The sequence below is a fragment of the Ursus arctos genome, unplaced genomic scaffold (assembly GCF_023065955.2).
Source record: "Ursus arctos isolate Adak ecotype North America unplaced genomic scaffold, UrsArc2.0 scaffold_16, whole genome shotgun sequence".
NCBI lineage: Eukaryota > Metazoa > Chordata > Mammalia > Carnivora > Ursidae > Ursus > Ursus arctos.
The window spans coordinates 22,317,936-22,344,240 of NW_026622830.1; the positions used below are offsets into that span (position 1 = coordinate 22,317,936).

Genomic DNA, 26,305 nt, shown 5'->3' on the forward strand with positions numbered 1-26,305 from the left:
AGAATATTCTTGCCCGAGTCCCTCACCTTACTGGATCCTTCTCTTCATTCAGCTCCTCCTCAGGGAAGCCGTACCTGGCCACCTTATTTAAAGTGGTCTCCTTTGGCAGCCATCTCCTGCCTCTGTGCATTTCCTTCCTGGTGCTGATCACTCTTGTCCCTGACTGCTTGCCTGTTGTATTATTTGTTTCTCGCTCTCTACCAGCCCGAGAGTTCCTGGAGGGCAGGAACTTTGTCTTATTTGCTGTCATGCCTGCAGAGCCTAACCCAAGTCATGAACCACACTGGAAGCTGCAAATATGTGTGGCATGAGAGTGTTCAAGGTTGGGATTTCTTCCACCCTAGTTTTAGCCCTTCCCACAATGCCAACTGGTACTGGTAGCTAAGGTCAGAGAGAGAGAGAGATGCCAAGACAGTGTGTGGTTCAGCATCAAACACATTTATTTCACTTTTATTGAGTATACAAGAACAGAGAGCACACGCATACAGCACAGAGCACTGAGGTGGGGGAGTGTGGGGACGAGAGGGGAGGAAGGGGTGTGAGTAAAAAGGAACAGGACAGCATCGCAGTTGGTTGGTAAGGTGCTTTTGAAAAAAAAATTATTTAGAGTGATGTTGCTCATGCAATTGCAGGCCAGTCTTGGAATGTGCTTGCAGGATTTACAAACTGAAACAGGTCCTGGCACTTCCTGTCCCCTCAGATGGAAAAGATCCCAAGAAAGCAAAATAAGAGAAAATGAAGATCTGTAGGACAGCAGACTGGGAAAAGACCCTGGAGAGCATCTGGTTTATCCTGCTCATTTTGCAAATGGGGAAACTGAGGCCCCAAAGGGGGTGGGGGGGTGGGACTAGTCCAATGTCACATGGTGAGTTAGGGGCTGAGCCAGGATACCCTCCAGGACATTTTCCACTATGCCACATGGTCTCCTGGGTGGAGAGGCAGCACAGAAAGGGTGAGAAATGTAAAAAGGAAAAAAAGAAAAGTAGGTTGAAGACAGACAAGACAAACATCTATATTCTCTATCAAGAGGAGGATGGGAGGAAACAGTGCCCTAGATTTCAGCTTTGCAGCTCCCCTCCTCCCTGTGGCACTACCTGCCTCCCCATGGAAGGAAGGTCACAGCATCCGTGGGATGAAGAGCTCCACAAATTCTGGCCGGCCCACACACTAAACCTGGGTCACTTCATCCCTGCTCTGAAGCCACGCATTCAAGGGCTGTAAACAGGTGTAGAATCCAGAACAAACACTTTCCCTCTGAGGTGTGACCAGAGTGCTCGGGACACCTGGTTCCTGCAAAGACAGGTGTGCTTGAGCCAGATTCCGGGTGGCCCAGAGAGGGCGGAGCCATTCCAGCCCTTGGTCTAGAAAGAATAGGAGCTCTCAGGTTGAGAGGGGTAGGAAGGAGGTTCTGTGGCTTCTCCACCAAGATTGTAAAAAGAACCTGGTGCATGGGAAGTGACCTGTCACACTCAGGGTGGGACGGGAGGGGTCGGCCTGGGCCACCGGTCTTGCTCCAGTGTGTGTGTGTGGGGTGTGACCGAATCCACCATCGGAGCCCCAGGGGCAGGGCTCTCTCTGCCTGCTCTCTGTCCTATTTTTGCCCATAGAGGCAAACACTGTTCTGGTTTCTTGTCCTCAGGTCAGCACCAGCTTAGCAAACTGAGCATATATGTCATTGGGGAAACTGATAAGTAAGCCAGGGCCCTCTGGGTTGGGGGTATCCCTGGGCAATGGCCAATAATTGGAGAGAATGTGGAAATGCTCTCAGAGGGGCAAGCCATGATTGAAGATGTAAGGCTGGCTCAGAGGACTTCCAGGTCCCTCCCCTCCCCGACATTCTCTCCTGCAGTCCAAGAATAGTGTCTGGCCCAAGTAGGTACTCAATAAATAATTTGTTGAATGAATTTAATCACCGCTGTAGATGTGGGACGGGGGAGGTAAGATGGGACTGAGAAATTAAAGTGTGGTGGGGATATATCCCCTCCAAAGGGGACTCACTAAGCTCAGAGAAGCAGCTCCTGGCAGGCAAGCCTGGGAAAGCCCAAGCTTTGGAAGGGGTATTCTCCAAGGGCTTCTGTGGTCTGAAGGCAATTCTGGGGACTCTGAGGGTACAGGCTCAGAGCTCAGATGCTGGCTAAAGGGGAGGTTTCCAAAGCCAGAGTCTCATACATAGAAGGAGCCTCTGAGCAACACCACCTTTCATCCGAGGCTTGTTCCGGGGCAGGCAAAGCCTTCAGAAATGAAGTTTTACCCTATGGGGCCTGCTCTGTGTTCCTGGTCTCTACCACAGCTGCTTTGGCCCAGGAGGAAGAGAATGAATGTGGGAGGGGTAGAGGGTGAGAGCGAGCCGGGCTCTCCAGACAGCTGGGTTAAAGCCACCAACCTCTGTGGTGGCCAAGGGTGTCACGTCCCTTTGCATGGGGAGTCAGCCATCATAACGTGGTCAGGGAAAAGACATGTGGCCAAAAAAAAGAGAATACTGAAAACTGAAGCAAACCCCCTAGGGAGGTATGGGAGCTGAGCCAGGGGACCCCTCTAGCGGAATCCTGACTCTGGACCCCACACCTGAGCACAGACCAGGCCCTGGTGGCTACTGCCCGAGGGGGGGAAAGGCATCTTGGACTATGTCTGTGTTTCTTCCTTCTTGCCAAACTCCTGCCCCTCCATCTGGGGTCCCCAACCCTCCCCACCAATCAACCAGTTACAAATACCACACACTGTATTACTACGCTGAACCGTCAGCTCCTACTGCGAGCAACCCACAGCCAGAGTCCAGGTCTCCTCGGCTGGGCCGGTTCGGTGAGCTCTAAGAACCATGGGATACATCAATCACAGTCGGGTAATTATAATTTTAAAATGTCAGCTTCATACTTACCAGCACTGTTTATTTTAATATTTGTTTCCTGTTATATGTCATATACATAACTTAAAAGCACATCCATACACATCTCCTACAAGCTGCACCTTCGTAATGAGAACCCATAAACATACAATGTCTACTTTCCTTCCTGTGGCTGGGTTTTCTGTTCTTGCTTTCTTTTCTTTTTTTTTGTTTCAAACCAGAGTCATCCGCAGTGGCCCTCGGCAGGACCAGGATACAGAGGGTGGAGGAGGGGGAGGAGGGAGCCAAGACAGAAATGACAACAAGACGCGTGAGTCGAGGGGAAGGGAAGGGGAGGCGGAAGAAAGGAAGGTGGATTTTGCAGCCCAGTGTCAAGACCCAAAAAATAATAATCCAGTGTTCCTCCTCCTTTCTGAGTAGGGGATTTTCTTTCGTTCTTGGCAAACGGTTTCTTTTGTTCTTGGCAAACGGTTGACGGTGCGTGTCTTGCTGCTGCGACTTCTCTTGCTTTGCTGCAAAAGTGTTTCCTTTGCATCGGAGTGGGCAGCACACGCTTCAGGACAAATGGAATGCTCGTCCACGCAAGGTAATGTGCGGAACCAGGGTCGTTTTGTACGCCTATGATCATTGTGGTCTGACTTGCTTTTGTCGTTCCGCAGGGCTTCGAAAGGGGGAGCGAGAGAGTACTGTCATTATATATATATATATGTATATATATATATATATATATATATTTTTTTTTTTTTTCCTGAAAAATCCCACCAGTTCTTCAATTTGTCTGCAAAGGAAATGTAGGTGTTCAGATGTTGGTTGCTGCTGTTGGCCGACTGCGCGGCCAGCCCCAGCAGCAGTGCAAGGACGCGGTGTTTCCTGTATATATATCTATATCTATATATATCTATATATATATGCTTTTCCTTTCCCAGTCCCTCTTTGGTGACAGTACGTCACAGCTGGGACTTCGATGTTGAGTCGGAGAATCCAGGATGAAGGCCCCTTCTTAACGGTTCTCTGGCTTGGGTTGGACCAGAAACGCCAGCATCTCTTCACAGAGGTCAGGATTCCTAGAGCCGGAGGCATGGAGGGGAGGGGACACGAAGGAAGAGGACAAGACAAATTAATAACTTCTGCTCATTCATCTTTAAATATGCAGCAAGAGGTTGTTTCAGCTGCTTTTCCTGTGTGCTCTTTATATTATGGCTCAGGAAGACAGTGACTTGTCCAAGGCCACACAGCTGAGACCCGAACCCGCATCTGTCTGGAAATCTAAGTTTCCTTTAACACTGAGAAGCTCAGACCACATGCGGTTCCCCTTTTCTTCCTACCTTCTCTCGGTCTAAGAACTGTTTGGTTGTGATTGCAGAAGCTCTTTGTTTTTCCTCTCTGATCTCCACGGGCCTGTGTGTCTCGGGGATTAAACCCCAGGAAGCAGCATTTCCATAAAGACACTGGAGCCTGGATTCCAACTCAAGTTTGACTCCAAAATTTTGTGGTTAAGGGCATGAGCTCCCCAATCAGACTGCGTGAGTTCAAATCCCATTCCATGGCCTATGAGCTCTGTCATCTTGGGTGTGTTTAACTTCTTTAGGCCTCCTGTGCTCCCCTGTAAAGGGGGTGCTTCCTCACGCAGTTACAGGGAGCATTCGAAACAAGGGTTAGCAAACAGGAAGCGCTGAACAAATACTGACTGTTCCTATTACTACGACTGCTGTGGTTAACTTAGCCACACACTGTCGGGATCTCCTTGAGGGCAATGGCCGCCTTTTACTGATCTTTGTCTTTCCAGTTCTCATCACTGTGCCTGATGCATAGCAACTACCCAAAACCACTTAACAGGTGAATTATCCTTCCTGCCCTTTACCACGCACACAGGGTCAAGTGCGAATGGAGTTATATACATGAAATCCTTCTCAGTTTACTTGACAGATGGGAAAATTGAGACCCAGAGGGTTCAATGTCCTTGTGAGTTGGTGACAGAAATGGGACTAGAGCCCAAGTTTTCTGCTCTGAAACAGGTCATTTTTTTTCTCCCATCAAAATCTTGAAGGTAAGGAAGCTGGGTGTTGCTGGCGGTGCTTGGGAGACAGGTCCTGTCTGGAGAAGGTGGGCCAGTGGGAGAAGATGGAGCAGAAACCACACATCTGGCCTGTGAGTTGCAGGGAGAAAAAAGACCCTGTGTCAGATGGGTGTGCTTTCCACACTCACAGCAAGAACTTCAAAGAGGAGGGACTTCTGGAAGGAAGGCCAAGAGTCAACTGGAGTTTGAACAGATGTTTCTGGAGGATTCAGGGAGGGAAGAGGAGCTAAAGAGCAGCAAGAAGGACACCTACAAGGAGACAGGGCTTGGGCACCAGGCTGGGGGCAGAAACTTGCAGTCTGACTTACTCAGGGCTCTCATCCATCCCTGCACATGGCAAATCCTCAAGGGGTCAGGATGCGGGTTCACGGTGCTAAGCACCTTCTGCAGGTGACGCGCTGTCCTTGTGTGTCACTGCTGCGGATTGATTATTTGTGTCCCCACACCAAAATTCATATATTGGAGCCTTAATTCACAATTTGAGGGACTTGGAGGGGGTTTTCGGGAGGTACTTGGGTTATTAAGGGTGGAGCCCTCACTTATAGGATTAATGCCCTTATAAAAAGATACACAAGAGAGATTCTCTCTTTCTCTCTGCTCTGCCAGGTGAGGACCTACAGAGAAGACAGCCACCTGCACCTTGATCTTGGACTTCCCAGCCTCCGTAACTGGGAAGAAATAAACATATGTTGTTCAAGCCACCGAGTCTATGGTGTGCTGTCATAGCAGCCCAAACTAAGACATTCACAGATGCTAATTGTTACAGCAGCTCCAAAACATAGTTTAACTTCATTTTGTAGATGAGGAAACTGAGGCCCAGGGAGGTTCCTCTGGGCAAACTGCTAGCAAGGACTTTCTGGCTCCAAAGCCTAGTGTGTTCTTTCTACTCAATTCTGCTAACTACCTGAGGATTTTTTTTTTTTAAATAGTGGCAGGCTGCACTTTAAGTCCTATAGTTCAGTGGAAACATGACGTGGGATGTCTTCAAAAGCCTTTAGACACTTCAGAAGGGCCAGGGGCATCTGAATGATGCCATATTATAAGTTATTCTTCTCGGTTTATTACATCAGAGTCCAAATGTGCAGTGTTTTGTTAGCTTACTTTAAGTTGATAGTAATCAGAGTGATCCTTTTAGCTTTTAATGAGCATTTACTATGTGCCGGGCACTGTGCTAACTACTGTATATGGATGATCTCACTAACCCTATGGGATAAGGAGGTTAAGACCACAGGGTGGCTTTGGAGTCTCACAGATGAGCTTTGACTCCCTCATCAAGCCCCATGGCTTTGAGAAAATCACCTGATATCTCGGGGACTCCGTTCCCTCATTTGTAAGAATGAGCAGATGACAATACTTAGGTCAAGTGCATGGCCTGGAGCCTGGAATAGTATAAACACTCCATACATTTCAGCAATTGTTATCACTGTGATTATGGTTGCTGACCACTAGCTGGTGAGCAAAGTGCAGAGATAAATAATCTGCTGGAAGTCACGTGGCTAATAACAGGCAGGGCCGAGACTAAATCCATGTTTGCAGGATTCCAGCTCTTTCCTCCGGCTACCAAGATACATCCATCCATCAAACCGACATGTTTCAAGCACTTTAAAAAAGAGTTTTCAAATTCAGAGAAGACCTCTCCCCCAGAATGAGTGAGTCTGATGATATAAGGGGTCAAATGTGGCTCTTAACTAGTAGTAAAGCATGTGGAGAGAAAAGGCAAGGGAGAAACTTCTGTCTTCCCGGGGTGACATGAATAAGGTGAACTTCAAAGAGAATCCGACAGGGAGAGGGAGAGAAGGAGAGACAGAGAGGGAGAGAAAGAAGGAGAGAGATAGAGGAAGGGAGAGCGAGGAAACAGGGAGAGAGACAAAGAAAAAGAGGGAGAGAGGGAAAGAAGGAGACAGGGAAGGAGGGGGTGGAGAGAAAGAGAGAGAGGAGAGACAGAATGGTGGTGTGTGGGACAATGGCATCAAAGGAAGAACTAACAGAGGAGCAAAGAGGACGAATGAGACCTGCCAAGTGGGCAGATGTGAAAGGCTGCACAGTGAGGGGTGGGGGTGGGGTGGCCAGGATGTGGCGGCAGGGAGAGCTCTGAGTGGCCAGGGAAAATGGGAAGGCAGGAACCTGGGGGACTGGCTGGAAATGCCCCAGGAAAGATGGGGAGGAACAAGATAGGGGAAGAAGAAAATAGGAGAAACATGTGCCAGGTACTCTAGGAAAGCAAATAAACAGCCAGAAGGCCATGACTGGAAGGGGCTTGCCCCATCTCTTCATTTTGCAAGTGAGGAAACTGCGTGCCCACGAGGGAATGGCTGGGATTGGAGCCAGGTCCCTGGATTCCCAGCACAGAATTCTTTGCACCAATAGCTGCACATGGACTTCCTACGGACCAACCTATAAATACAGATCCCCAGGTCGGGTCCAGCCCTTCTAAATCAGACTTTATGACCATGGTTGTCCAGTACCGGTAATCCCCAGGTGATGCTGCCAGCTCAGCTCTCGCCGCACTACCACTCAGAGATCTGGGGGACGAAAGGCAAGGATAACTGGACGACGGAGGGGACAGGAGGGACGGTTTGCCTGGAAACCCGAGGAAAGCTGGGACGTAGGCTTTGCCCATGACCAGCTTATACTTCTAGAGCAGTGCTGTCCAACAGAAACAGAAACGAAAGACACATATGGAATTTAAATTTCTCTAGACGGTATTTGCTAAATTTTCTAGATATTTCTAATTTCCTTAAATCTTCTAGATAGAAACTTTTCATTTCTAAATTAAAATTCTAAATTTTAAATTACCTTAAAACGAGTAAAAGAAACAGGGGAAATGAACTTTAATAATATATTTTATTTAACCCAATATATCCAAACATGATCATTTGAACGGGTAATAGAAACATTGAGATATTTTGCATGCCTTTTTCCATATTAAGTCTTCAAATTCCTGCATGCATTTTACCCTTAAAGCACATCTGATTTCAGATGAGCCGATTGCAAGTGCTCGATAGCTATGTGTGTCGCACAGCACAAAAAGAACATTTCCATCACTGCAGAAAGTTCTGTTGGACAGCACAGTCTAGACCAGGGTTTGGCAGCGTTTCAAAGTGGCCAGAAAATGTTTCAGTGTTTTTCCTTCTGACAGGAAGGGGGTGGTGATCCACATTCTTGTATCTTTCTAGAAAACACGGTCTCATTCATCAGGGAAGAGGGCAAAAAGGAGATCTGCTGCTTGTAGGAGTCTTTGAGATGAGTTTTTTTTTTTTTTTTATTGTGGTACAATGTATGAGGTGTGTAAAGAGCACAAATCCAAGGACACAGCTCAACACATTTATATATGTGTATACACACACACACACACACACGTGACCTACCCCGTTCAAGATGCTGACATTTCCAGCACCCCCAAAGGTTCCCTTGTGACTCCTCCCTGTCAATATCACATCCCAGAACTAAGCACTATTCTGACTTTTACCATCATTGACTAGTTTGGCCTACTTTTGGACTTGTATAGAATTCTACCACTCAACTTGACGTCTGTGAGATTTCATTTTATAAGTCTGATAAAATCCAGTCAATTTTCAGAGGGACCAGAAGAACCCCTCCCCCAATTTAGACCAATAAAAGCCCTATCTGCGGTAGCATCATCTCCTTCCTCTTGTTCAGCAAGACATGGATGGTCCGTCCATAAGAAAACAGAAAAGTAAGTTTCTGGCCCAAGGTAGCCTGAGAAGTTAAAGGGTTTGCAATCTAGTAACACAGATGGGATCAAGGGCTCTGGTCATCATATTCCCCCTTAGCAACATCCAGTGACCTGTGATGAAGGCAGAGACTCAGGGACAGGAAGGTGGCCCCGGGACCTGAGGGGCCTTTTTCTGGCTTCAAGTGAGGCTGTGCTTGTCTCCAGCTGTCCCGCCTTAGGATATGCTATCCACCCTCTCTCCCTGTCCTCATCACTTCCAGATATGCTTTTCTAGGTCTGGGGCCTGAAAACCCCAAGAAGCCAAAGAACCAGTCTTCCTGCCCCCCATCCCCCACTCTGATTTGTTGTATTTGGGGGAACTACTTCTCTCCTTTGAGCCACAACCAGGGACGTGGGGACTGAAAGCTGTGCTAGGGCCCAAGCCACCTGACAGGCTCTCAGATGGAAACGACCCTCAGAAGATCTCACCAGTGTTCCCTCTTCCCTTGTCATGGCTGCTGAGCCTCAGAGGGCTTACCTGTGGCTTCCTGTCCCTCTCCTCCGGGGACGGGTCTGTTTCTCTGTATACCACAGCTTTGGTTACCAGCATGTCAGGATGCTGCAGTTTGGCCTCCTTGATGGCCAGAGCCAGGGCCTGGTAGAAAAGAGCAACAAAGTGAGGAACCACAGGATACTGAATACGGGAGAGATCGGGGAGACCGACAAGCCCCTTCATGTACAGCTGTGGAAACTGAGGCCCAGGGAGGGGCAGTGGTCAAGGAGTTCAAGGGAGAGCCCAGAGCTCAGGGCCTCTGGCTCCTTCAGGCTCCTATTCTATGTCCCTTTCTTTGGGGTTCATTTGGGGCTCCTTGTCTGGATAGGATCAGCATGAAGTGGAATTCACCTCTGCTCACAAGGGCAGCTGTCCATGGGTGACCCCATATGGGAGGGACTGGGGACTGGGCAGGGCTGCCGGGAACAGCATTCCCTACCCCCATACCTGGTCTTGATCAACATCTTCATCCCCAGTGATGATGATCCGCTTCTCGATCCTCGTCTCAGAAAACCCCCCTTTCACAGTCTGCAGAGTGAGAGGGCGGCAAGGTCAGCCCTGGGTTCTGCGGGGTTGTGACAGGGCACCCATCCAAAGCACCCCTCAAGGGCGAGGCTGGAACCAGCAGTCACCTTCTCTCCTGGCTCCCTCTTCTGGTTTTGGGACTTTAGATGGCACATCTCGCCCAAGGCCACCACTCCCCCAACTAGCAAACTGCCCCCTCTAGGTCTTCCAAGCCCAGCTCAAGTCATGCCTCCCTGATCGTGGTTGGTGACCCTGCCCCCCTCCTGCCTTGGTACTCCCTGAGTACCAAGTCTGTCTCTCTTGCGTGGTTTCTGGGGCTCTCTGCCTCGCACTGACCTTGTGTGTGTGACCCCGTCTAGCTCACTAGGCTGGAGCTCCTGAGGGCAGGGGCCGCATTTTGTTCATTTCTGTGCCCCCTCCGCCCCTTCCCCCTCCCCGGTCCAATCTGACCAGGGCAGGTGCTAAACGCAGATTTGTTGAATGAACACATGAATGAAATGTGAATGGTGACAAGGTTCTATCTTAAATGACTTCAAACAAAACTACGAGAGAAAATCGCGTTGGTGATACTCATAACCTCCACTGTTCTCTGAAAGGGCAGGGTTTGGGCACCAGTTTGGAAGTAGAAGATGGGGGAGGACCTAACTGCTTGGCATAGCAAGGAGAGTGGTAGCTGAGGGAAATTCCAGCAGGAGCCAGGAGCAGACAGAAAGAAGGGGCCTCCTGGTTGGCAAGGAGGGGAGAAACTTCGGGAAGAAGAGTTTTCTGAGCTGTATGCGGTGACGTGTGTGATGGAAAACCTTCCCGTAAAACCTTCAGTGAAGTCAACATTGCTCACAAATGCTTCCGGTGAAAGCGGGGGCTTCCCGGAACGTGCAAAGGTACCGCGTCCCGCACCGGAGTGGGGGTGAGTAGTGCTGGGACGGGGTGTGTGCGGGAGGGCCAGCGCTACCCAGCAGACTTCCTCCTCAATGGCTCAGCAGAACCTCCACCTCTACCTGCCTCCCCAGTCCCCCTCCTCCAGGCCTCCCTCCGGCCTGGGCCCCCTCCTGCCTCCCTCCTGGCCACTCGGGTGGGCGTGGAGATGCTTGTCAGCCTGCCTTCAGCCCTCTGTGCTCATTGGCTGAGTCACAGCTGACGCGCAGGGAGTGACTCCCTCCCGTGGCCCTGCCTCTTCCTTCCCCCACTGCGGTTCATAGCCCGGTCCAGGCCCCCCACCCCTCGTCCCTTCAAGCCTCTCTTTCTTCTTTCCGCCATCAACCTGCGCATCCAGGTGGACCTCATCTCCCCTCCTTAAACCTCTTGGTGCTGGGTCACTCCCCAGTTAAAAAGTCTTGACAGTATTCCAACAGCTCTTAGACTCAGACCCTTCAGAGTCACATCTGCCCTGGGATTTGTCTCATTGGTCGCTATTTGGCTTCCCCTGCCTCCAGTCCACCCCCATTCCCCACAGCTACACCCCCTACGTGCTATTTCTCCCTGACGGAGACCACGGCCGCTGTCCCCACAAACATGCATTGCTTGCAGCCACCAGCACCCCTCGCGCAGAGGTGGGCATAAGGTTGACGGTCACTAACGTCCGCACAGCGAACAAATAAACAAATACACGGTCTCTGCTCCCATCTTCTGCGTTGCTTAGAATGTCTGCATCTGTCTTCTCCTCCCTCATGAGTCCTACCTGGCTTCCTAAGACCCTGCACAAATCCCACTTTTTCCAGAAGACCCCTCCTCACTCTTTTAGGCTTCCTTACATCACCTCTTCTAAATCCTGCCGGCCCTTAAGGTCCGTAAGGCGCAAATGCCATGGCTCTGAGTTACTTCCAGTGAGGCGGTCTTGCCCCCCCACCAGCCTGGCTGTCAACGTTGAAGGGTGGGGTCCGTGCCTAGGTCAACCCGTAGTCCAGAACAAAGCGTATAGCACTCCAGAAACTAGACCACCACAGGTCTTCTCTGTCCACGATACAAGGCACAGCAATGGCAATGACCTTCCCAGCCCCACAGCCAGGCTGGGGGCAGACGGCGCCCTGCTGCTACTCACTTTGGTAACATGGGTGGTGGTGGAGGTGGAGAGGGTTTCCGCGGTGGCGCCGTAGGTGCTGGTGAGGACATCTTTCCCGATGATCTGCAGAATATAACCACCCCCCACCCCAGGGGTGAGGTAAGGACACTGGGCTCTGCACGGTGGGGGTGGGGGTGGTAAACCAAGGGGGCCCCACGAAGGTGAAGTTTGGAAGCCAAGATGGTTTAAATCACTGATTCTAAGAATTCAGGAATACTGGAATCTTCAGAATGCTAGATCCATGAAATTTTCAAACCGTTGACTCTCAGATTCCTAGAACCTGAGATTCCCGAGGCCCAGAATCTTAACAAGACCCCAGAATGTAAGAATCCTGGCATCTTAGAAGAATGCATGGGGGATCCAGGGTGGAAATAGAGCCCTCCCGAACCCCCACCCCGTCACAGCCAGGAACACGTGGCCTCCGGGGCTAGACAAGGAGAAGGACAGACTTGGCGAATGCAGGGATGCAAGAGACCTCACACTGACAGACCCAGGCTCACGGGAGCCACTGACAGAGCCACGTCCAGAGTGCAAGCCTCTGGACTCCTCGTCCATATTTCCTCCTGCTCCGGACAGAGAGCAGATGCAAACGAGCTGTCCCATCACAGGCACCACCGAAGAGGGGGCTGCTTCACCCTCGCGCTGCGATGCCCTCCGGTGTGTGTATGTGGGGGTGGAGGCGACGGATGAGACTCTGGTGGGCACAAGGGAGCCCTGTGGGCATCTGAGAACGATCCAGGCTTCTGGCGCGGTGCTTCCAAGGGCAGCCCTCTGGGCTCTACGCTGCACTTTCTGTGGGCCACCTGCGGACCGCATTCTCAGCACAGAGGCCCCTAGCCTGAGCTGGCCCTAGCCACTTACCGGAGAAAGAGAACGGATATCCGTGGCCACCGTCTGTGGGCCTGGGATCATGGCAGCTGCCCCCTTCCCGGACTTGAGACTGTTCTCCTGGGGAAACAATAGCGCTCAGACGGCCAGATCTCACGTGGGTGGGCCCCCAGGATGGCCAGAGCACACAGCTGTGTGGCTCTCACAGCCACGAAGTTGAGGAGTGACACTGTCACGCACTCACATGCTCACACACACCTGCTCTCAACCTTACTCTCTCACTCGCTCACACACTCATGTGCTGGCTCACCCACTCACTCACTCAACATTTGGAGTGCCTGGTGTTAGGGACATTGCTCCCAGGAAGCACTAAGGAGGGGAGACATTCAGGCTCTCGTCCTGGCCCTGCCATGTTCTAGCCACGTGAGCTGGTGCACAGCCACCTCCACTCTGTGGGCCTCATGGATTTACCCATAAAATGGGACTCCTGCCATGTCGGTTTGTCAGTGGTAACAAATGCCCCACTCTGGTAGGGGATGCTGATTGTGGGGGAGGTGTGCGTGTGCAGGGGTGAGGAGCATATGGGAAATCTCTCTGTATATATCCCCATATATGGAGCATATGGGGTACCTTCCTCTCAATTTTGCTGTGAAACTGCTCTAAAAAAATAAACTGCTCTAAAAATATTGTCTTAAGCATTTTTTTAAAAAGACACCCCTGCCCAACTCCCACAGAGATATTATGAGGTTAACAGAGGAGAAAGGGCTTTGCAAATGCCGATCTTGGATAAACATAGGAATATAGGCTGGCTACGAACAACATAATAATACCTACTGTTTTCTGAGTACTTGCTATGTGCTCGGTATTATGCTAAGGCTGCACGATCTCATTTAATCCTCGGAACAACCACAGGAAATTGTTTTAATATTCCTGTTTCAGAGTCGAGAAACCGGAAGGCCAGACAATGTCAAGTGGCTCATTCCGTCCACCAGCAAGTTAGTGACAGAGCCCGGATTTAGACCCGTATTCGTCAGACTCCAAGCCCTACGTGCAATGCTACTCTGCCCTCAGAGCTCTCACCCTGGAGCAGCTCTCCTGGTCCTACGCTGGATTCTACCCGCTGGATACTCCTGGGTTGGCCAGGTGTACTGCCCCATGTCTGGCAGGGGGCCCGGCCGCCCGCCTCTACCTCCCACTTTCTGCACCATCTTGGGCTCACCCTTGTCTGTCCAGGGGCCCAGAGCTGTGTCTGCTGGGCAGCTGCCCAGCGGCTGAACCCCGGCCCTGGTGTGTGCACGGTACTAGATGTGGACCTCTGCCTGCCAGGGGACAGGTAAGGATGGAAGCCCTCTGCCTTTGCTCTGCCTGCCCCGCCAGGACTGCCTCCAACTGAGGCAGTGACCTGGTCACCTGGCATTTCACCAATGAGCAACTTTCTCAGATGGAGTCCCAGAATGTGGCCCAGCAGCAGGCCTTAAAACGGGAGGTCTTGCCCACAGACACAGAAAGATGCTCAACATCACTCATCACCAGGTAAACGCAGCTCAAAGCCACAATGAGATATCCCCTTACACCTGTCAGAAAGGCCAGTCTCAAACAGACAAAAACAACCAGTGTCGGTGAGGATGTGGAGAAAAGGGAGCCCTCATGCACTGTTGGTGGGAGTGCAAACTGGGGCAGCCACTGTGGAAAACACCTCTTCGGAGAAAAGTAAAAATACGATTCAGCAACTCCAGTACTGGGTATTTACCCAAAGAAAACAAAAATATTCATTAAAAAGATCTGTGCACCCCTATGTTTATTGCAGCAGTATTTACAATAGCCCAGATATAGAAGCAGCCCAAGCGTCCACGGATAGGTAAATGGATAAGGACGGCGTGCTAGATAATGTTCTTACTCAGCCATAAACAAGAATGAGATCTGACAATTTGCAACAGCATGGATGGACCTAGACGGCATGATGTTAAGTGAAATTTAAGTCAAAGACAAATGCCATATGATTTCACTTACATGTGGAATCTCACAAACCAAACAAACAAACCGATGAAAAAAGGCATAAACAGATCATAAATACAGAGAACTGGGAGCTGCCAGAGGGGAGGGGGTGGAGGGTTGGGCAACCAGAGGTGAAGGGGGAGTGGGAGGTGCAGGCTTCCTGTTCCAGGATGAACAGGCCGCGGGCATGAAAGGCGCAGCACAGAGAATAGAGTCCGTGGTACTGTAACAGGGCTGCGTGGTGACAGATGGCCCCTACGCTTGTGCTGAGCACAGCATAATGTATAGAGCTGTCGATCGCTATGTCATACACCTGAAACCAACGTCACGTTGTGTGTCAACTATGCTTCAGTTCAAACAAGGGTGGGGGCAGACTTCTGGGCTCCATGCTTCCTTCCTGCCAGCCTAGGAGAGTCACTAGCCCCTTTGAGTCCTGCTGTCACTCCAGGCAATTCTTCCCCAAAGCCTCCTCTTCTCCCACTGCGCCCTCTGTCCCGGACAAAGCCTCACCTCCACCTTCACACTGAAAATAGAGGCCACTAATGGGGACACAGGTCGTTCAAAACAAGGCACCATCTGCTCTGTCCGTCTCCCCTTCACCTATGGCCAGTCCTCTCGCCTGCCTCCAGGAGGTGTGGCTTCTCTCCCTGGCCAGGGCAATGCCACCGTCTCCGCTCTGGACCCTTCCTCCCTCCAGCTGAGGGCTCTCCTCCTCACCATCTTCCTCTCTCCAGTTATGCCTTAACCCTGCCCCCTTCTCCGCACCCACCTCCTTGCACACCGGCTCTGCTGCAGCCCTTAAACCAGCTCCCTGCCTTCCCTTCCCGTCTCTCCCAATGGCGTGTGGGCTCAGGGCGCCGTCGGCTTCCTCAGTGCTGGGCTCAGAGCACCGGGCACAGCGCACCACACAGCAATCAACAGATATTTGCCGAGAGAAGGAAGGAGGGAGGGAGGACAGGAAGGAATTTTTTCTCTAGTGACATCCCACACAGTTGCCAGGGTAATCTTTCTAAAACACAGAAACACATATTTGATGACATCACACCCGCATTTCAAAGTTGAAGTGATGCCCCACTGTGTCCAGGACAAAGTGTGAACTTCCTATGTGACATGTGACGCCCTTCAAATTCTGGCCCAGCCTGCCTTCCCAGCCTCTTCTCCCCCACCCCGCTCCTCTTCCACACACCTGACATCTTGCTTCATTGACCACCTGCCTTTCCCCCAATGCTCCGCTCCTTCCCATCCTTGCCTTTGCACCTGCGGTCCCCACTGCCTAGGATGCCTGCTGCTGTGGCCGCACTGTCATTTATCCCTGAAGGATGGCTCAGATGTCCCTGCCGAGGTAAAGCCCTCTCAGTCCTCCCGGCAGGGGTGTCGCCCCATGCCTCTCCTCCCTGCGCCCCCTTGGAAAGCATTTATTACACTGTTCCATGAAGGCAGGGACAAAGAACAGCAGCTCACATTTACAGACCCCTTACTATGTGCCAGGCACGCCTCTGCACAGATTACCTCGGTCCCTCCTTGGGTCAACCCTTTGAGGGATGTGCTATTATTGCCCCCATCACCCCATTTTACAGAAGTGGGAACTGAGGCTTGGAGAGGTTCAGGTAACTTGCCCGGGGGTCATCCTGCCAGGACGTGGGAGAGCTGGGCCTTGTTCACCACTGTGTGCCCAGGACCCAAACAATGACACGTGCCCGCGATCATTACTTGAACAGATGACTTCTTGCAGGCAGTAGATGTCCTTCAACTCTGTATTCCCTACCAGGCAGGCAACAGAGACTAAAAAATGCTTTTGGAAGAAATGAATGGATGGATGGATGGATGGATGGGTGGGCGGGCAGGTGGGTAAATGAACGATGTAACTGCCTACTCACCATAGTATGAACTTAAATTTAGCCCTAGAAGCATCCAATGCCACGTGGAGGACTGAGGGAGAGGTGGGACAGAGTGACCAGGAAAGAGGGTGCGAGCTGGTAACCGGTTCAGAGTTATTTCCCTTTGTTTGCTCAAAACCTACCTGCTGGGAGTCTAAACGCAATTCCTTTCCTAGGTGTCTATCGGGGGTTTGGCAGGAGAAAGCATTTGAAAACAACTTTCCACCGGCTCGAGACAGATCCAGCCCCGGACCCAGCCCCACGCCAGCCCCAGCGGCCAGTGTTCACAGTGGTCGGGGTGAGGGTGCAGAGCAGTTGAGGTGCATAGGGAGGCTTCTGGGTTGGACCTGGCTCTACCACATAGCGGGTGTGTGACCTTAGGAAGTCACTTTACCTTTCTGCACTTCAGACTCTTCATCTGTAAAGGGTGCAGAAAGAAGAGAATCCCCTCATTTTCGTGAGGACTCAATGAGATCACCCCTGCATGGTTCTTGGCCCTTGCATGGCGCCACAGCCTGGGTGCCTAATGGTATCTGGTCTGTGTCATCATTAAAGGACCTGACGTTACTGGACTCTTTAAGAACGTGTGAGCCAGGGGATGCCTGGGTGGCTCGGTTGGTTAGGAATCTACATGTGGCTCAGGTCATGGTCTCAGGGTCCTGGGACCGAGCTGAACAGGGAGTCTGCTTCTCCCTCTCCCTCTGCCCCTCCCCCCTAATTGTGCTAGTCCTCTCTCTCAAATAAATAAAATCTTAAAAAAAAAAAAAAGAAAAAGAACCCATGAACCAGGCAGAATGGGGATTATTCCCATTTTACAGATGAAGACACCCAAGGCCAAGGACCTTCCTTCACAGGTCAGACAGCACATAGGTAGCAGAGCCAGAATCTAGGGAGATGGTCCCAAATCCTGAGCTTCCCATTTAGGTTCATTGCACGCCATCTACTGACCAAGGCCAGGAAGTGGCCCGAGACTTGAGAAACCACACAGCTGCCAAGGTCCGTCAGGGACTTTCAAATCCTCACTCATTGCCAATAATCAAATAATCAAATAATCGAATGGTACCATCCTCCCTCTACCCCCGCTGTGGCTGAGATGGTCCAGATAACTGAGACTCGGGGATTTCACCTCCCACATTATTCAATTTGGAAAACTGAAGTCTGACTGGATGTCCTGTGGTAATTGTGGTGCCAGACGAGAAGTTTGACTCTATGTCCCATACCTGAAGCAGGGAGGGCAGATGAGGACTGCCCCAGACAGCCGGTGATGTGATGTTGTTATCTGGCTGTTTGAGGGCAAGGGGACTGGTCAGAGAGGGAAGTCTCTTGGGTCCTACTTACCATGGTGGTTGATATGGTCTCCGTGGTGATGGAGGGAGCAGTTGTTATGGACTCCTTTCCCCCTGGGGCAGTCCCATCAACCTGCTGGCCAGAAGAGTCATGAGAGAGTGTGTGCACACTGCACTTGCCTGCAGCATCCGTGACCTGGGCAGGTGGCGTTCCCAGTTACAGAGGGACGGGCTGTGTGAGTGAACGTGCACTGGCGGGAGGGGGGCTCATCCATACACAGACTGAGTTACAGGGGGTCCTCAGGTCACTTGAATCATCTTATTTGACAAAGGACAAATAATCCCAGATAATTTCACAAGCCCTATGCAAATCTCAATGCACGTATTCCTCAACCCAGCGATCCCAGTGCTGGGCATTCATCCTTTGGATATCAACTCTGAAAACTTTGCCAAGAAGTATGAATAAAGAAGTTCATGGAAGCATTTGTCATTAACTGCCAAAGACAAAAACAGTCACAGATCCATTGATGGGAGACTGCAGGATAAGTCAGGAGCCACTCCTAAGTGGGACAAAGAGTAAGGTGGGCCCACATATGGCAACGAGGAGTGATCTCCAAGACAGTCAGTAAGAAAAAAGGGTCAGGTGTAGAAGAGGATCTCTTTTGTATAAAACTCTATCATCTAGAGATATAAGTGTATATATTGGAATCTGCATAGATTTTTTTTCTGGGAAGAATCACAAGAAAAATTTCAATTTGTTCTGTTCGAATTTCATAACTGTAAACATTTTGTTGTTTTGTTTTGACATCAGCAAGGATTATTGGGCTATTGACTTTGGGGCCTTTTTTCGTTTTCTCTATAATTCTCTATATGAAAACAAAATGAAACACGGGTCACCAAAACAAAATAGGCCACAGAGGAGGCATGTGGCTTGAATGCAGACCAGTCTCTGCCCCCAGCACAGCAGCTCATCTGGCCAGGAGGAACCCGGAGGGCATCTATCAGACCTACAATCTCAAAGTTCAAAGTTTAAAAACCAAAAAACCACAAGAGGAACCTAGGCAACGCACTGCGCACCTGTACGCCCAGAACGCACCTGTGTCTCTTTCGGACCACTCCGTCCAGGGTACCAAGTATGTTTCACCTCGCTAAGACAAATGATTTTTTATCTTTTTCTCAGTTTGTTCATTTTGCCAATCTGACATGGAATCGCCATGGATAAAAAAATGATCCAGCATGAGTCATTCTGACTAAAGTTGGAGTGGGATCTCGCCCTCTCTCTCCCAAACAGCCCCTGGGATACCTCAAGAAACCTCTCCAACTCCTTCAAACAATCTGAAAGCCACAGTCTAGTCCACTCGCTGCTAGTCCTTATAGCACTCCCAGGAGGACAGGGAGACATGATCGTTCCCATTTTAGAGATGGGAAATTGAGGCTCTAAGAGGTATGGTCTGTCTAGGATAGAACTCATTCCACCGCCCACCCCCAGAGCTCAGGGAGGACAATGAAGCTCAGAAGAGCATCAAGGTTAAAACGGAGGCTCTGGGGAAGCTGGAGTGGCAAGAGCTAGCCAAGGGGCTTGGCCTTGATGGGAACCCCACCCTTAACTGTCTAATACCTATGCTCAGGCTGCAATGGGAGCCCAAGTTACCTGGCTGCTGTCCATAGTGCTGACTCTGGTCTGCAGGACAGCCTCTGGCTCAATCTTCTTTCTTATGGCCAGGCTGCTGACAGTCATGGTTTCCGTTTTCACGGGCTGTAGGGAGATGAGGGAGAACACTCCATAACCCAAGCCTCGGCGTGACTCCTGCTCACAGGCTGCCGTAGCGTATCTCCCATCCCTGCGGCTGGCCGGGTCTCTGGAAGGGCACGTGGGTCAGGGCAAAGAGGCACAGCGAGCCATCCCAGATGGACAGCCCAAGGGGAGAGCTGGAACCACCAGCAGCACCCAGACAGGCTGCTCATGACCCTGCCACCACAGCAGCTCCTGGTGGCTCTAAGCTGGTTTTTAGGCGACCATTAAAAGAACATCTACTATTCAATTAATAGGGTCTGTGCCGGGCCCCCCACTAAGTACTGTCCTTATATACAAGTCACTGAATTCTGACTTTGATGATTACGCTGCCACCTCCCAGCTGCTTCATTTGAACTGTTCTTGAGCACAGGAATCACACACCTGGGGGGCTACGGGGGGGCCAGGCAGGAGCTGTAAAGGGGTGAAGTGGGCAGGACTGGGGCGAACAGGAGAACACATGGGCTCCACTCAGGTTTGGCCAACGGCGGCCATGGCCTCTGAGTGACTGGATCATCTGATTTTTTTAATGATATAAAAAAAAACACCTGTGGATTTTATATTCCACATCCTGATTTTTCAATCAAGGTCAAAGAAAACACATCTGCTAGCCAGATCTGGCCCGGGGCCACTGATTTTCAACCTCTACTCTAGAAGTCTTCAGTTAAATGATCAGTTTCTCCAGACTCCTCTGGCAAGGTCAGTTCATGGGACTATTAGCATACGTGAGCTGAATGAATGAGTGAAATAACCTGCCGTCTGGTTGGGAAGGTAGTGAGAGGGATTCTTCTAGATTACCGTATCCGTGAGATCTAGCCAATCACCCATTTAATCATCTGTTAATGCCTGGCATGTGTGGGCTTACAGGAGCTGCCACCCGGGGGGACAGCAGGCCTGGCAGCCACTGACCTGACTACCTGGAATGTGCCGGGAGCAGAAACATTCCAGAGCAAAGGGGCTGAGGAGGGAGCAACACTTCTGCCCAGCGTGGTCAGGAAAGCATTTGCTAGGGAAGTGATATCTGAACTTGGCCCTGGAACATGACAAGTTTGCGAGGCAGAGAAAGGGAAGGAAAACTTTCCACCCGGAGGGTAGAGCACGGAGTGAATGCCCAGAGTAGATGAGCTCCTATTTCAAAGCCTGGAACATGGGAGAGAGGAGAGTGTGGTGGGAGGTGGGCTGGGGCTGCAAGAGATGAGAGGGCAGAGGAATCACAGGACAAAGATCCTCTGAAGGAAGGACACAAAGCAGAGGGACCCAGACACAGTCGATCCCCGTGTCCCCCTCAATGATGACGTTTCCTCCTCTCTAGGAGTTGCCGCTGCTACCCCGAGACCCCAGAGCCAGATGTGTTTAGACTGCTGCCCAGGCCCCGGGGAGAGGAGCTGGGCCAGGATCAGGAAGAGCCATTGGCTTTCAGGCCGGGCTGCAGGCGAGTCCACAAGCACACGCTCCCTGCAGGTGCCATGCAACACAGACGGGGCGGGAGGCGAGGAAGACCAGACCGCCTGGCGTCACTTGGCCTCGAGCAAGCGATGGGGTCACAGGGTTAAAGCGCCAAGGAGTGCACGTTAGGGGTGAACCAAGATGGCAAACATGCGAGCACAGAACCATGCTTTCTGCGAGGGGCAGTCATGCAACACGAGACAGAGCTTCAGGCTGAGGGGGCTCTGGGCTGCAGGCTGGTGGCTCGGTCTTCTCCGAGATGGCCCGGGGCCCTCTGAACATGCAGTGCCCGCCAGGCCCAGGTCTCCAGGATGCTCCACTGTACCTCAAACTGGGGCATATCTGGGGTGGCGCAGGCCCCTCGATCCGGGCTATCGTCGATGCCCCCAGACTCGTCTTCCTGGCCGAGGCCCCCCTTGTTGAGATCCCGGGAGAACACCAGGCCCTCGGTCTCTGAGTCACTTTTGTCTCTGTCGAGCTCAGGCAGGCTGCGGGAGAAGTCTTCGAAGGCGCTGCCATGGTAGTCACCGATGACCGTGAAGTCAACCTCAGCCTCCAGGCTGGACGTGGAGCTGACTGTGATGCTGGAGCACTTGCGCTCAATGGCCAGGTGGTTGTCCTTCAGGAACACCGCGTCCCTCTCCTGGTCCTGGTCCTCGTCTCCCGTGTCACTCTCTGGGGCCCTGGGACGAGGCGGTTTGACCTTCTCCTCTGAGCCCTCCCTTAGCCCTGCTCTCTATGGCCAGATAAAAAATCAAAGGAACGGGGATGTGGGGTGGGAAAAGAGAGAGAGAGAGAGAGAGAGAGAAAGCAAGATGGTGAATGACAGAAGAAACCTTGGGGCCGTTTCAATGTCTCAAATAGAAGAGATCAGGAAACGAAAAACACTCCCGGAAAGGTTCCTTGACATGACAACAAGCTTGAAAAAAACCGCAAAGTTCTCAAGAGTGGGGAACGCTCCTTTCCGAGGGTCTCCCGCTGATGGCCAAAGCAAGGACAAAGCAAACATCCTGCCAGCTGGTTCTGGATAGGAAGCCCCATCCAAGGTCTGGATCTGGGAGCTTATCAAAAGCAGCATTATGTGCAAGGCAGAGATGGGAGCCCAGACCCAGGCCCATCCGTGCAGGTGGGCATCGAGAAACAGAAACCAAGGAGGGAGACCCAGGGATTTAGGGAAACCCGGGATGGGAAGGCAGGGAGGCTGGAGCCAAGAGCTTTGAGAAACAAAGAGGAAGCCAACATGGTTTGTCAATTCCACTGAGTCTCTGTGGGAGGGGGCAGCATTGTCTAGCGGGAGGATCGATATGGGTTAATTCCTGGGAGCTGGGTGCTACGTCAGTTCAGCCCTGAGCTCCGGGAGGGGCCGGCGGGCGGGTGGAGGTTCTAGTCCCATCAGTGTAATTGACAACGGCAGGCCAAGGAAATGCTGGAGGGGAACCAGCAACTCTTGTCCCACATACATACCTCTCAACTGGCCTGTCGGGGATTAAACACCACATGCACATTTTTGGCTGTTTCAGGACAGTCTTTTTAAAGCCCAATCTAACACCCACCGAATATTTTTTTTTTAAAGTAGTTGGCTTCAGGTTCTAGAGATTCAATGCACTTAGAGATTCACTTGCTAAACTTAGCTTCCATTTTAGCCAGTTTCTGGAAGGTTGAGAGGTGTGAGGACACATTCCAGACAAGCAAGAGTTGAGCTGCCACAAGAGGTGCTGCCAGAGCAGGTGGGAGTCGAAGGCAGCGATGCACCCCGGCCAGGCCAAGAGGACCAGGTCATCGGGGCACCGGGGGGCTGCAGAGACCTGAGGGCCTGAGGGGCTGGCGAATCTCAGGCGCCCCCCTTTCGCAGGGGGGTTTGCTGCTAAGCTGGTGATGGGCTTCTCTTCCCTGACCGCATCTCCGGATTTGTTCTGGATTAGAGAAGACAGTTAGTCTTAAGGAGGCAGAAAGGAACGTGGCAGTGGGACCAAGAGGGAACCAGAAGCGAAGGATGGAAACCTCTGGCCTGTCAGCTTCCCCAAGGCGGGAGAACCAGGGAAGGGAAAAGATGAAGGAAGATCGTTGGACAAGCCAAGCAAAACAGGTAGGAGCCCAGCAGGTGGGGGCAGCAAGGCAAAGCAGGTATGTAGTTGGCTGGCAGTGGCGCCACCTTCTCCACTGGGGTGGTGCGACCCTCTGGGCACGAGGTCACACCAAAAGCCGAGGGTCTTTGTGGCTAAGCTAACAGGGGCCAAGCAGATGAACCCACCATTCCGCCCGGGCTACCCTCGGGCCAGTGTGGGGAAGAGAACTCATAGGAATGGACAAGCAGCCTCTGATCGCAGTGATGACGGGGGGCCCCTGAAACATGCTTCTACAGAGCTACGTAGCATGCGGTCCACTCCCCCAGCAGGGGAGGGGCAGCGGTGGGGGCGGGGGCTCACGTGGCCAGTGCCCCCGGTGGTTTCCTCCAGCGCAGTTTCGCAGCCCGAATCGGGGGACACAAGCTCGAGGTCCGTGCCTCCTTCCTGGGGGGATGTGGTAGAAATGCCCTCCCGGAAGTGTCTGGCAGCCAGTGGCATCACTGAGGAATGGGTGGCTCTGGGGTCAGCAAAGTCCCCGGAGGGCTGGAGCTGGACGAAGCCCAGGTCCAGAAGCTTATTCCGCTGTTGCTCTACCTGACCCGCGGAGGCCTCTGAAGACAACTCGTTCATGAGGGCCCTTGTTTCCCCTTGACTTGCTCGGCGAGTTTCGGCTCCGTGGGTCTCAAAGATCCGAATTTTGTTGGCCACTGAGGTCTTGCTAATATCTTCCAGGGAGCCCTCTTGGCCCCCAGCCTGGAAAAAGGTCATCTCCTTTTGCTTCCCTGCAGGGAACACCAAGCCCAGGGGTACAGCCCCCTCACCTTCTTCAGAGACAACTCTGGGCTTTCTGCTGGCAACGGGAGGTGCCCGGCGCTCACCTCTGTCTGGGGTCATGAATGGTCCCACTCGGTCCTTGGGCTCTGGGGTCTCTTTGAAAGGATGGGCATGTTTGAAAAACACAGGGGACTGTTCTCCAAAAGGATCCCCAAGCTGCGGAGGCTCCCCTGACCCACGAGGGGTTGGGCTTGGAGAAGTTTCCTCTGGAGCTGCCTGTGCTTGAAAGGGACCAGGGGAGGCTGGGAGAGGGGCGATCACTTCCATCTGAAGAAACGCTGAGGCCTTTCTGTCCTCCGTCACAGGTTCTCCTGTCTGGATGTGAGACAGTCCCCTGTCATGGGGCAGGAAGTTGCCTCTGTCTGGCTTGGTTGGCTTCCTGACATCACTAGGAGGGGTGGTCCACGGAAGGGCGCAGGCTGGAAGGTCTGGGCGCATGCCCCCTCCTCTGTGAGGTGAGTGGTTCTTCCATCCTGCTGCGGGACTTTTCTCAGCCTTTTCCATCAAATCTCCACCCGTGGGGGCCTCTTCCTCTGTGTCTAGGTTGGACACTGGGTGACTAAATTCTCCTTCCACCCCCCGCCCAGCTTCTTCCCACTCCTCAGCAAACATCTGCCCTGGAGAAGGTCCCTTTCCAAGTGGCTCAGCAAAGGCCCCCGGGCCATCTGGTCTTCCGTGGTTCCCAGGGGACCCTGCCCCTTCCTCTAAGGAAGCTGTGTGGCCTTCACCCTCTTCGTCTCTGTTCCTGCTGGAAGCAGCAGCAGAGCGCTGTGGGGCCGAGGAACTCCGCGCAGAGCTCTCTGTGAGCTTGTCTGAGAGCTCCAGCCTGGTCTCATCAACAGGAAGGGCATACAGGTGCTCTTCCCTCTCCTCCAGAGGTGGAGGGAGGACTTGGTCTTCAGAACCCTTCTCTCCGTAGTTCAAATAGAAGCTCCTCTCTGCAAAGGAAGGTTCGGTTTCATCACTCGAGTCAGCTCTGGCTTCCGACTGGGCTGGGTCCAGCAGAAACGACTGGAGTCCTCCCGTGTCAGAGGCTGGAGAGGGGACATCGGCCTCTGCTGGCCTGGTCCCTGAGGCAGCGGGTCTTCCCCAAGTCTGGAACTCCTCCAGCTCCTTCCTCAGCTCCATCTGGCCCTCCAGCTGGCCACCTGAGATCCAGCGCTTCTTGATGGTGGCCTCCCCAGTGCCCACCCTCACCTGGGAGCCCTCAAGGAGCTTTTCTGCCAGCGCACAGCCTGCAGCCGGAGAAGCCCTTCCTGGGCCTTTCCTGACCCAGGGGCCTTCCTCCCACACTGACTCCAAGTCTTCAGGGCTTGCAATCATTCTTCTTTGTTGCTGGGTCTTTGCTCTTCTAACTGCCACCATTTCTTCTGTGGCCACTTCGACTTTGAACTTGTCCACCAGGACGTCTACCTTGGAGAGTCTGCCATCAGCAAGGATATCTGCGAGGCCTGCCTTACTTTCTTCCTGCTGCATGGTGGTCACTTTTAGGAGACTGAGTTCTTCTGGCCTAGTGTACGCTCTCTCTATAAATACCCAATGCTCTGAACCCTGTGTTTCAATTGGAGCAAGAAGAGTTAACATGAAATATCAGGCACCTGAAGAACGGGTCACTTTTTTCCTCTGCAAGAAGGGACCAATCTACCACCAAAGGTCAGCAAGTCCCCAGAACTGGCTAGGGAAGAGAAAGGCATGACAATACTAGTCAGCCTCATCAAGGCCCCCCTTCCCTTAAAGGCACCCAACAAATTATTTATCAACTCCCCTCAACCACCACCCCAACTTGGTAAAATGGGAAGGGGGGGTCTCACGCTCTCCCCATGCTAATCTTGGGACAATGGACATTCATGGATGGGCCAGGACTCTTCCTCTTCCTCTTTTAATAATACAACTGCCACTGTCAGAGGGGAAAATAACTTACATCACAAGGAATTTTTGAATGTTAAAGCAAGAACTCCTAAGACATCCTCTAGTCCAAGTTCTTCATTGTGCAAATGGGTAAACTGAGACTTGGAGAAAGTCAGTGACTTCCCCAAGGTCACAGTTCATGGTAGAGTCAGGAAAAGAGTTGCCCGAGATCCTTGCTGACTGACCTTACAACCTATAGAATATGGATTCCAAATGCAATCTAATGTCAAGAGAGGAAGCACTGAATTAAGTTCCACGGGCCACAGCCTGAAATCTGACTTTCCTACTAGAGTTCCGGGAAGGAAAGAGATTAGAATGAAAAATGCCAAATGTCCAGCTGAAGAGGTCAGTGCCAGTCACCACAGTGGCTTGAAGAGCTTGAATTTTGTAGGGTTCATTCCCAAAGAAGAGAATGCCAAGGCCTATTCCTGGAGAATTCTGACAAAATACACAGAAGGGGTAGAAAAGGGCTGACCAGAAGACCTCACAGAAGGAAAAGATCTAAAGACCCACATATCATCACTGGTCAAAAGCACCAACA

The 26,305-nt window shown here is 51.9% G+C and overlaps 1 protein-coding gene across 21 annotated transcripts in view; it reads right to left on the bottom strand.

Annotated features, from left to right (window-relative positions):
* Positions 1-417: 417 nt before the first annotated feature.
* Positions 418-26,305, bottom strand: part of EPB41L1 (erythrocyte membrane protein band 4.1 like 1) — a 122,766-nt gene continuing 96,878 nt past the window's right edge. For 4 of the 21 annotated variants that reach the window (XM_048222125.2, XM_048222123.2, XM_044385797.3 and 1 more), the window contains 8 exons: positions 21,282-21,692; positions 19,370-19,474; positions 17,771-17,851; positions 12,594-12,680; positions 11,712-11,795; positions 9,596-9,676; positions 9,134-9,250; positions 418-3,906 (listed from right to left, as the gene is read on the bottom strand). In XM_048222125.2, the coding sequence (XP_048078082.1) occupies positions 3,898-3,906; positions 9,134-9,250; positions 9,596-9,676; positions 11,712-11,795; positions 12,594-12,680; positions 17,771-17,851; positions 19,370-19,474; positions 21,282-21,692 (975 nt within the window). In that variant the 3' untranslated portion in view covers positions 418-3,897. The other 17 variants (XM_057312548.1, XM_057312546.1, XM_057312547.1 and 14 more) reach the window with 12 other exon arrangements.